This window comes from Ranitomeya variabilis, chromosome 5, assembly GCF_051348905.1.
Source record: "Ranitomeya variabilis isolate aRanVar5 chromosome 5, aRanVar5.hap1, whole genome shotgun sequence".
NCBI lineage: Eukaryota > Metazoa > Chordata > Amphibia > Anura > Dendrobatidae > Ranitomeya > Ranitomeya variabilis.
The window spans coordinates 267,723,741-267,736,601 of record NC_135236.1 but is presented as its reverse complement, the minus strand read 5'-3'; the positions used below and the strand labels follow the sequence as shown (position 1 = coordinate 267,736,601).

The 12,861-nt window shown below is 41.0% G+C and overlaps 1 protein-coding gene across 4 annotated transcripts in view; it reads right to left on the bottom strand.

Moving 5' to 3' along the window:
• Nucleotides 1-675: 675 nt before the first annotated feature.
• Nucleotides 676-12,861, bottom strand: part of SCAPER (S-phase cyclin A associated protein in the ER) — a 369,596-nt gene continuing 357,410 nt past the window's right edge. For all 4 annotated transcript variants that reach the window (XM_077264248.1, XM_077264247.1, XM_077264249.1 and 1 more), the window contains 2 exons: nucleotides 10,677-10,728; nucleotides 676-1,124 (listed from right to left, as the gene is read on the bottom strand). In XM_077264248.1, coding sequence (XP_077120363.1) covers nucleotides 1,036-1,124; nucleotides 10,677-10,728 — 141 coding nt within the window. In that variant the 3' untranslated portion in view covers nucleotides 676-1,035. The remainder of the gene's footprint in view (nucleotides 1,125-10,676; nucleotides 10,729-12,861) is intronic.

Genomic DNA, 12,861 nt, shown 5'->3' with positions numbered 1-12,861 from the left:
CGCACGCATCGCCAGAGGTTCGCTGGATCTACGCTGGATCACGGCGGGTGAGTATATAACTATTTTATTTTTTGAACAGGGATATGGTGCCCACACTGCTAAATACTACGTGGGCTGTGTTAGATACCGCGTGGCTGCTATATACTACCTGTCCAGTGTTAGATACTATGTGGGCTGTGTTCTATACTGCGTGGGCTGCGTTATATACTACATGGCTGCTATATACTACGTGGGCAGTGTTATATACTACGTGGCTGTGTTCTATACTGCGTGCTATATACTACATGGCCACTGTTAGATACTATGTGGGCTGTGCTATATATTACGTGGGCTGTGTTATATATTACGTGGCCAGTGTTACATACTGTGTGGCTGTTATATACTGCGTGGCTGCTATATACTGTGTGGGCTGTGTTATATACTACGTGGGCTGTGTTATTTACTGCGTGGCCTATATTAATGCATCGGGTATTCTACAATATGTATGTATATAGCAGCCACATGGTGTATACCACATGCCACGTAGTACTCCTGTATACTACGTGGCCTGTGCTATATACTATGTGGCTGCTATATACACATACATATTCTAGAATACCCGATGTGTTAGAATCGGGGCTACCATCTAGTGATATATAATTTGGCTTATGAACTGAAATAAAGAAAATAACTGAATTGAAGAAAATAAGTTATTTTATTGCAAGATATATAAATATTTATAACATACATATTAATTTTAATACAGTTATTAGTCACTGCCAAATGATCCACAACCAACAGCTTAATACTGCAAGATGAGAATCATTTGGCAGTGCGCAATGAATAAAAATTTGCCAAATCAAGCCTAACATGCCAGCAAATCTCACAGCACACAGTATCTACACACTGGACATATAAATAGTGCACATTGAGCTTAGGGAGCATTACATGCAGCATATAATTACATGGGAGCACAATCTCGTGAGCATTGTGAGAGGCCACAATCCATCAGAACTTCTTACATATTAAAATGCTTAAAACAAACTTATTAGACACTTAATCTTTTTTCAAGAAAAACTGTTGTGAGGGCTCCCAGCAATGACGTGGAAATCGGCAGGAAAATTCCAAATATTGCTGCATGTAATCTGAAAACAAGAGAAAAAATGCATTATTTTATTATATCACGATGATATGAATACATACAGTCATCAGATAGTGTGTGATCAGGATATACGTGAGGCGGGCTGTAATTATTCATCAGTGTTTACACGACCTCCTGCTTAGGAACCGTGAGGGATTCATCTCATGAGACAAACTCTGCTGGAGACTGGTAGTCATTTATTGCTTTATTTGTTTTTCTCTGCCATCCACTCAAGGGCTCTAGTCAGGGGAACACAGAGATATATAGAGGCCATGTTTGGGGTCACCCAAAGTTTACAAAGGATTGAAGACAGGCTCTTCTAGTTCACAGTCAGTGTCATTGCCCTTTGCATAGAATGCTATCATCTGTCCAGGGTCTTATTTTTTTTCTCTTTAAGTGGTCATCTAAAGGGAAACACAGTTCTATACTGTATGATGAAACATCTAGCGATCACTGAAGAGATTTCGGGAATTTTAACAATTTTTTTTATAAGTGGCCTAACAGTTGGAAATGTTTTAAAATAATAAAATAATCTACTTAATAAATCCCCACCATTCTGACGCTGCCACTTGGGTGTAATCAACGTATCCTGCAGTCATGTCCATTATTCAACTATTTACTGACTTCAAGCATCACATACTGTACATGCAGATATCACTGCTGAGGCCAGTGATTGCCTGCAGAGGTCACATGAATGATGGACGTGACATAATTGCTGTAGGACCAAAGAAGATCACTGGAGCAAGAAAGGACTGAAAAAGTAAATTAATTGTTATTTTATTATTTCAACACAATTTCCGATGTGAGACCATTTTAAAAATCCAGGGAAACCCATATAAGAGCATTCTACATACATTGATATTCATGTTCTCCGTTTCTTAGGTAGTCAATTTGAGTTATTTTAGAAAGCTGCAGAGACAAGTCCCTCTCTTCTGGCAGTGAAACAACACATCCCACGTGGTCAGCTAACTCCCTTTTTTAGGAACCACTATGTCAGGCTGCCAATAGCGTCAATGACGACAGCCACAGAAAGTGTATGTCAGACACTAGCATTATCATCCTGGCCTCACCTCCTAAACTAAACCTAGATAGAACTTCTATCATGACAATAATCCTTGTTGGCCTGGCTGCCCAGAGTAAGGAACACAAATTACGCTCCTCTATTATTCCAAATAGCTACTAACTACTGCCACAATTGGGCTGCACAGTACCCACAATTCTATTTCCCATGAAGTGGTTCTGTCCACGTAAGCGCTCAGCGCTACATTGGCAGCATCAAACATACACTTGCCCTAGAAATGTCAAAAACGTTAACTAAGTCTTAAAGGACTATGGTAGACAGAATCTTAAAGTGGTTGTCTGGCCTTTTTATTAAAGTGATATTAAAGTATCAGTGGTGGCGAACCTATGGCACGCGTGCCAGAAAGGGTACACAGAACTTTCCCTGCGCCATCACCTCAGCACTAGTGCTTTTCCGCAACAGTGGACAAGGCCATGAGTGTGAGGAGCCCAGTGATGCCGACCTCTACTTCAGCAAGATTTTCTTTCTCGGATGCACATCCAGCTGAAGTGTGTTGCAGCACATGAACTTGCCAGGTCAGTGCACCATAATACACGCTGCTGGCCAATCAGAGGCCAGCAGCTAATGTCGGAGTATATATACTGCATATAGCAGGATATAGGGGCATGTATACTAGGACGGGGAATATATGTTATATATACGAGGATGTGGGGTCATATACACTCCCTGACAGAAGTTATGTCGCTTATCCATGTTATGTAAATAAAAGCTTATAACCTGACGTTAAATTCATCCACTGGTTGTATAAATTATTCTTATGAAAGCTGAAACCCTGCAAAATGTGGTTTAGGTTAAGAAAATTAATTGGCATCAATGCAGAAATATTGATCAGTTAATGGACACAGAATGGTCAGATTTTGGCAAGACAAAAGTTTTGTCGCCTAGTCATATAATGCATCCAATCATAGTTTACATCCTCACCTGTGCTCAGTAAATGATCGGTTAATTAGTGTGTGTATAAAAAGAAACCCAGCACCCCAGACCTTCACTTGACCTGCAACTTGAGCTCTGATAACATGCCAAAAATTCACCCTGCGACCAAAGCCTGGATTATCAAGAGGTTGAAGACCAGATCCACTGCAGAGAGTTATAAGCTTTTATTCACATAACATGGATAAGTGACACATCTTCTGTCAGGGAGTGTACAGTGCCTTGCAAAAGTATTCGGCTCCCTGGAACTTTTCAACCTTTTCCCACATATCATGCTTCAAACAAAGATATCAAATGTAAATTTTTGGTGAAGAATCAACAAGTGGAACACACTTGTGAAGTTGAATGAAATTTATTGGTTATTTTACATTTTTGTGGAAATTCAAAAACTGAAAAGTGGGGCATGCAATATTATTCGGCCCTTTACTTTCAGTGCAGCAAACTCACTCCAGAAGTTCATTGTGGATCCCTGAATGATCCAATGTTGTCATAAATGCCTAATGATGATAAAAATAATTCACCTGTGTGTAATCAAGTCTCCGTATAAACGCACCTGCTCTGTGATAGTCTCATGGTTCTGTTTGAAGCACAGAGAGCATCATGAAGACCAAGGAACACAACAGGCAGGTCCGTGATACTGTTGTGGAGAAGTTTAAAGCCGGATTTGGATACAAAATGATTTCCAAAACTTTAAACATCCCAAGGAGCACTGTGCAAGCAATCATATTGAAATGGAAGGAGAATCATACCACTGCAAATCTACCAAGACCCGACCGTCCCTCTAAACTTTCATCTCAAGCAAGGAGAAGACTGATCAGAGATGCAGCCAAGAGGCCCATGATCACTCTGGATGAGGTGGGACAGTCTGTCCATAGGACAACAATCAGTCATACACTTCACAAACCTGGCCTTTATGGAAGAGTGGCAAGAAGAAAGCCATTTCTCAAAGATATCCATAAAAAGTGTTGTTTAAAGTTTGCAACAAGCCACCTGGGAGACACACCATACACGTGGAAGAAGGTGCTCTGGTCAGATGAAACCAAAATCGAACTTTTTGGCAACAATGCCAAACGATATGTAAAGGCAACACAGCTCATCACCCTGAACACCATCCCCACTGTCAAACATGGTGGTAGCAGCATCATGGTTTGGGCCCGCTTTTCTTCAAAAGGGACAGGGAAGATGGTTAAAATGGATGGAGCCAAATACAGGACCATTCTTGAAGAAAACCTGTTAAGAGTCTGCAAAAGACCTGAGACTGGGACGGAGATTTGTGTTCCAACAAGACAATGATCCCAAACATAAAGCAAAATCTACAATGGAATGATTCACAAATAAACGTATCCAGGTGCTAGAATGGCAAAGTCAAAGTCCAGACCTCAATCCAATCGAGAATCTGTGGAAAGAACTGAAAACTGCTGTTCACAAACGATCTCCATCAAACCTCACTGAGCTCGAGCTGTTTGCCAAGGAAGAATGGGCAAGAATTTTAGTCTCTCGATGTACAAAACTGATAGAGACATACCCCAAGCAACTTGCAGCTGTAAGCGCAGCAAAAGGTGGCGCAACAAAGTATTAAGTTAAAGGGGCCGAATAATATTGCACGCCCCACTTTTCAGTTTTTGAATTTGCTCAAAAATTTTAAATAACCAATAAATTTCGTTCAACTTCACAATTGTGTTCCACTTGTTGTTGACTCTTCACCAAAAATTTACATTTGGTATCTTTATGTTTGAAGCATGATATGTGGGAAAAGGTTGAAAAGTTCCAGGGAGCCGAATACGTTTGCAAGGCACTGTATACATACCAGGATGGGGGGAGCATATTGCAGTCTGGTACCTCTGCTCCTGTCTGTGGCTGTTCTCCACTGCTCCTGCCTGCTCTTGTAGGAGTTGTTTTTTCTAAACTAAAACCACAATTTTCAGACTAAATTGCCGTGTTGGCACTTTGTGATAAATAAGTGGGTCTTCAGTTGCAGTTTGGGCACTTGGTTTCTAAAAGGTCCGCCATCACTGATCTATATGATTGCAGACTTCTAAATCCTCACAGTGTGTGTGTCGCAGGATTTCCCAGTGTTTGCGGCGAGAGCGAGTTGTCACATGTGACTTGCATATTTCTAGCCACTTTCTGACTTGATATGCACGGCCTCGCTCAATACCAGTGAACTGAGTGAGGGCATGCATGTCGAGTTGCAGTGGGTACGCTGTGAAGAGTGAAGATTCAGAAGTCTGAAGTCACCAAATGATTGCAGATTTTTTTCAAGAGCCCAGACAACCCTTATAGATCATGTAACAGACCCACACCATGATTATTGTCCTGTGACCAGTGTGCAAAGAGCAAGATCAAGAACCCGAATGACACAGCAGCAGATTTCTCAATGTGGCAACCACAGTGCCTGTACAATACAACACATGTATGTCTGTCCATTCCTCTAGCCATTGGAGCAACCACCAGCAGCCATTTGAGTGTCACTATTTCTCACTGTGCCAAGATACCGAGCTGAAGTTGAGAAGGAAGAATTACAGATGGGTTGTCCTTCCAGGACAGTGACAGCAATCCTGAATAATATTTTGGGCATGAGGTCAGGAATTACAGAATACAAGCAACCAAGATACATTATCTCTCCACCACCCAGAAATTCACTGCTCTAATTTTTCCAAAACAGAACATACACCGAACAGAGAGTTTTACTGATGTAACTTTGCATTAGCGTGGCTGTCTAGGTAAACGGTGTATTTCTGGAAGCCACTGCAATATATTCTACTCTGGAATCAGTCAAAACAAGCAAAACTCTCTGTAAAGATAAGGAAACATTTGTGTTCGGACTTACAAGAAAAAATACCAGCTAAAATTTAACTTTCAATATATTATTTAAAACTCATAAATATAAAATGAGAAAAAAGTACCCCTAATAATATAGGGAATTAAATACAATGTTACTTATAATAAATATAGTGCACACTAGAAAGAAAACCCCATAATAAAGGCAACAATGTTTCTTGTGATTAACTCTAATAATCTTTATTTTTTTTATATAGCGCTAACATATTCCGCAGCGCTTTACAGTTTGCACACATTATCGCTGTCCCCGATGGGGCTCACAATCTAGATTCCCTATCAGTATGTCTTTGGAATGTGGGAGGAAACCGGAGAACCCTGGGGAAACCCACGCAAACACGGGGAGAACATACAAACTCTTTGCAGATGTTGTCCTGGGTGGGATTAGAACCCAGGACCCCAGAGCTGCAAGGCTGCAGTGCTAACCACTGAGCCACCGTGCTGCCCACTCTGTACAAATCCCACAATAGCAGACAAATAGAATAATGTATGCCCCAATTAAATTGATAAATATTATTGTTTAATTATCTCATTCTATATGTTCCTAGCCACGGAGGATGGCACCAGAAAATAAACGCAAATGGTGCCCCCGCTCACCGACGGCTGACTAACAGGTCCTATGAATTGCTAGCCTTACTTAGCAGACCAACCATGTAGGAACACTTCAATGCTTCAATATAAAGGTCTCACAATAAAGTAGTCAAATTCTGAAGGCTGAATCCAGACCAGGTCATATAGGAACACTTCAGGATATTAGTCAAGTGGGACATATTGGCCAAAAAGATAGACAAAACCACAGGATAACCTCATAAGGGATACAATCGCTTATATCACCTGCTATACATAAACAAAGGGGGCATAACAGCAAAGATCAATGACGGGGAATCCAGATTTGCGCTGCACTTATCTGCTTCCCCTGCAGTGTATATAGCCTACAGTGTATAGTAACACTTACAGTACATTCAACATTGTTTTTTTTGTTCCATTAATGCAACTCCTGCAAAATATGTATTTGTCTTATAACAGATACAAAAGGAGCCAGATCGACCCTATGCACTTTAATTGGGACTATTTGGTTTCTGTCGAGGAGGCCATCATTTAACATAAAAAGCACACACACTGCACCACTTCTTCTGGCAAAAACTGATGGAGCTTGCAATGGAATATCGAACGCAAGTGTGAACCCAGATTTCGTTGAATATCATATTGGGAAGTGCTTTATAACAAAGTGCAAATCTTAATATATACTTACCTTGTAATGTCTTCACATCCTGTTCCGTCCAGATGTGTCCGGATCCCAGAATTCCAAGTGGCGGAAGTTCACTGACCTCCATATTGGGACACCCAAGTGATAGGTGTCTCAATATGGAAACTGCTGGTGGTACCACAAGCGGAACACCGTCACACCACACACACTGTATATGCCGTACGCACCACACACACACACACACACACACTGTCTATGCCGTACCCACCACACACACACTGTATACGCTGTACCCACCACACACACAAACACACACTGTATATGCCGTACCCACCACACACACACACACACACACTGTATACGCTGTACCCACCACACACACACACACACACTGTATACGCCGTGCGCACCACACACACTGTATACACCGTACGCACCACACACTGTATACGTCGTACGCACCACAAACACACACTGTATACGCCGTGCGCGCCACACACACTGTATACACCGTACGCACCACACACACACTGTATACACCGTACGCACCACACACACTGTATACGCCGTACGCACCACACACACACTATACACCGTACGCACCACACACTGTATACGCCGTACGCACCACAAACACACACTGTATACGCCGTACGCACCACACACACACACTGTATATGCCGTACGCACCACACACTGTATACGCCGTACGCAGCCTCTTGCGTGGTACCACCAGCGGAACACCATCGCAAACACGCCGCCGCCGGGATCAGCCGAATGATTCACTGACCGCCACCATCTGTGTACAGGAGGAGCGCATAGCACATGGGATAGACAGGTCAAAGAAGAGAGCACAAACGGGAGAAGTCAGCACATGGGGAAATAGATTCTGAATGCTGCAAAGCCTGCCCCCATCATGACATTACTGCCCTTCCGATGAGGTACCTTCGGGCCTCCATCTAGTTATTGTAATAAAGAGAGAACTAGTTAATTCTGGGTGTACTATTATACTGGCCAATCAATAGTAGTGCATCATGCTGCGGCCAGTGATTGCCTGCAGAAGTCACATATTCATGTAGCGACATCATCTCTGCAGAAAGCTTAACTGAAGTCTTAGTATCAAACTTCTGGAAATCATGTGCGGCCCAAAGAAAGAAGGTCACAGAAGAGCCTCTTTACAGACATGGTGACTTTATTAAAGGTAAAGGAAAGAACACATTTCAGCTCAGATCTTGCACTTTCATCAGGTTTCATAATATGTATGTTCATGTTCACATTCACATATATACACTAAAACTTAAGCAAAGACTTAAGGTACCGTCACATTAAGCGACGCTGCAGCGATAGCGACAACGATGGCGATCGCTGCAGCGTCGCTGTTTGATCGCTGGAGAGCTGTCACACAGACCGCTCTCCAGCGACCAACGATGCCGAGGTCCCCGGGTAACCAGGGTAAACATCGGGTTGCTAAGCGCAGGGCCGCGCTTAGTAACCCGATGTTTACCCTGGTTACCAGCGTAAAAGTAAAAAAAACAAACAGTACATGCTCACCTGCGCGTCCCCCAGCGTCCGCTTCCTGACACTGACTGAGCTCCGGCCCTTAGCAGAGCGGTGACGTCACCGCTCTGCTTTCACTTTCACTTTAGGGCCGGCGATCAGTCAGAGCAGGAAGCGGACGGCAGGGGACGCGCAGGTGAGCATGTACTGTTTGTTTTTTTTACTTTTACGCTGGTAACCAGGGTAAACATCGGGTTACTAAGCGCGGCCCTGCGCTTAGTAACCCGATGTTTACCCTGGTTACCAGTGTAAAATATCGCTGGTATCGTTGCTTTTGGTGTCAAACACAACGATACACGGCGATCGGACGACCAAATAAAGTTCTGGACTTTATTCAGCGACCAGCGACATCACAGCAGGATCCTGATCGCTGCTGCGTGTCAAACTAAACGATATCGCTAGCGAGGACGCTGCAACGTCACGGATCGCTAGCGATATCGTTTAGTGTGACGGTACCTTTAAAGACTAACTAGATCCGCCCCGAAGATAAGGTGCGACCATTTAACAAGGATCCATTGCATTTTTAAAAAAAAGCTATGCGGCACTGATACATTCTGATAAAATAAAAACTTACTTAATTTATTCAAAATTATGAACCTAGCCCTAGCCAGATCTCATAAGATCTGATTCTGGGAACCGCTTTATAACATAATGTATATATTGCAATTAAAAGAGAGAATTACTTAATTGTGGGTCTACCATTATTTCTGGCCAATCAATGGTTGTAGAAGGTCACCACTGCGGCCAGTGAATGCCTGCAGAGGTCATATGTCCCATGATGTCAGGAAGCGGAGACTGGTGAGCAACTGGGCAGCATTGGAACAGGAGTAGGTGCGGATCAGTGAGGCGAGTATTGCTACTTAGACAAAAGAAACAACTTTTACTCATTAGACAACCCCTTTTATAAGACTAAGCAGAGTTTGTCTCATGGGATAAATTTCATAATGACAAATGATGTACAATAAAAAATTATATTGTGGTACCGTGTTAGCCAGAAAAATCGATGTAAATACATATGCCCAAAAATGTAAAAAAAAAAATAAAGGTATCACTTCGAGAATACCTTTGGGCATAAAAGTATTTACATAATGACAAATAATGAAAACACAAGAGCTCTACAGTGATCATACACTGGGCACATCTGTATGGAGGTCTCAATTTAAGGGCTCCAAAATATTAGATATTTTATTAAACATTTATTTTGAGTAAAATTTGGATAAAATGGCAATCTTGACAATTTAGTGACTTACCGCAAATTATTTTATCACAGTTTTTTGCTATGAATATATTTGGGAATATACAACTCAATTAATCTTCCAGTTCTACAAAGTCCTCCACTGTAATAAAAATTTGGGCTATTTGGGAAGAGGATTTCATTCACGAACACTTCGGCATTGGACAAGATTTTGCCTGAAACACGAAGTGCGGTGCCAAGTCCTATTTTGTGCTAATAGTACACTTTTCAGTTTTTTCTTGACTTCTTATAAGTGACTTTCTCGATTTGTCACATTTGTCCAGAGTTCACGAGGGCAATGGTAGTAAGGCTGAGGGACCACCCGCAGAGGGTGTAAGAAGCGCTTTTAATAGCCGGGTTCGCAGCCTCTATGAAGTGCAGTGTCCTGCGGGGAGTGTGTAATGTGGAGGTAATTTAACCTGCTCCAGTAATGCTAGTTTATTTAGTAAGTAACTATTTCCAACAGCGGGCAGAGCCTTTGAGTAAACTGGCTTTTGTTGCTAATAAAAGGACAAGCTTGCTCTCAATAGGCTTTTGTTGTGGAGTTGTTCTGTGTCATTATGTACAATGAATTAGCACCATGCTCATTATGCTGCTTGGGCTGTCAAAGACTTCTTCTGAAAACAAGCCATTTCCTTGGTCTGAAGGTCAGGGGGATAGACAGTTGTATGTCTCAATGGCTGCAATCACCCAGCCATGGTTACATTACCTTTGTGCAGAGACGTCTTGCTGTCGGGATGACTTGATCCTTGCAAACAGTCCTAAGACAATAGGACAATGTAGTGGTTAGCAGAGCGGCAAACAGCTACAATCCTTACACGCTGGTACAATTCTCAATTTACAGTGAACTGGGCACCATTGGTTGATATAAGAGCTGAAAGGCTTCTATCCCATAATCTTTTTGTTTATACTGTATGATCAAGAAAGACTAAAACCCCTAACCAAATAGCCAGCCCACATGGCACACTAAGCTTCCTTCCATTAATAGGCGTTTTCCCATATACAAAATTTAGGTTATGCTTTAGAACTTTACACAACTACGGTGCTGTAGCCAAACAACGGTCATGTGTCTCCGGGAAAAGGAATAGCTTATATTTTCACTACTTCAAAAACGGTTAAAAAAAAGTTTGGTTGAATGAATTTTAAAAAAATAATAAAATAAATGTGTAGCTATATTAAGATCCTAGGAGAGAGACAGACACGCAGCCATCATCTCTCCAGCGGCAGCCCCTGTGGAGCAACGCGCATCCAAGCTCCCGCTTCCTCCGTACCATGAAAAATAAGCAAATGTGACATGGTGTTTATAGGTTATAAGATTAGAGGCCAGAAAGTAACTGAGCAGAGCAGAAAATTACACAGCTCCCGTCTGCACTTAACTCATACACTACCAATGGCTGCAAGAGTGCATCAGATCTTAGTCCTTTATCCATTTATATATATTAATATGATGTATTCTACACAAAACAAGTAAATAAGTCATTTATCAAACATTCAGGGTAAAGTGGATTCTTGAAATGCACTACTGATATAACACAATCCAACTGATCTCTGGAATAAGTGGTTGTATTCCAACGCGTTTCAGAGTCCATCTGACTCCTTCTTCAGGACAACCACAGATCATTTCAGACATTGAGTCCCAACTATTCAACAGCACTGAAGAATAAATTACACATTTTACAGAATATGCTCTGATGTCTTTTTTTCAACTCCTTATAGTCATATACAAGATAAAAGCCCTGAAGAGATGGTCGGAAGCATTTACTGTATCATATATGTCAGCTGGCATGACAAGAAATGAGTTTGGAAAATTGATTCTGATTATGGACATTTACAGAATATCTCCGGCCGTTCCCTGTGAAATAAATGCTAAAAATAATGGCATTCAGTAGTTAAATGCTTTCACTACTAATTGCACAAAAAAAAAATCATAGTGAGTTAATTCTCCCATATCAAAAGCAGCTGCTCTCTGATATATCATACACAAAACTCAAATTCCTAGAACTCGCAGCCATTTTCTTCTCATATATCAGGGTGTTTCTAGTGATAAAAAAAAACACATATGTTTAACAGACTTAATGCGCTGTCTGAAATTTAATTAAATTTGGCCTTTGGTCACCTTTTGTGGTCTGATAGATATAGCACAGAGAGAAGATTAGAAAAACAGGTTAATTATGTTTCAAAGAGTTAATCATATGTTAAATACAAGCAGACAAGCTCATTTTCTAGGGAAAGGAATGAGATCCAACACGGTCCTTTTCTAAACCCCCTCCAAAGATACACAACGTGTCATGATAAAATAACTGTTCCTAAAAGTGAAGAGTCCCGAGACAATAACAATGATATTCTCCGCATGGCATCTCTCCCGCGGTGACACCGTAAGAAATAGAAGTGTTCCTATAATGACATCAAGGCAACAAGGAATAGCGCTATTCATTATATTTTTCTTACCGGATATACATTTGCTCCACTAATGTATATGTAATTATGTTACATGTAATTGTCATGTTAATTAAGTATATGTAATAAATAAGATGGAAAAAAAAGATACATTGTATTAAAAAAAACAAACTGTAAAGTTTAAGTCATCCTTAGTAAATCCCAGCGTAAAAATGTCTACATTTTCTGCATCATTTTGCAACTGTACAAATAATACACACTTGATACTATATTAAGGAGGAACTTTCTCCAACCACATTCTACAGGGTGTCCCTAAAGTCTGGACACATAGGGAAAAATACATATTTTCAAGAAATGAAATTTACTAACATTTTATTCAATTGGAATATTAAACAACTTTTCAATATGATTTCCACCATTTGCAATGCAAAGGTTATTGCGCTTTGCAAAATTCTATTATAGTTAATTAAATTAATTTCAAATTATAGTTAATGAGA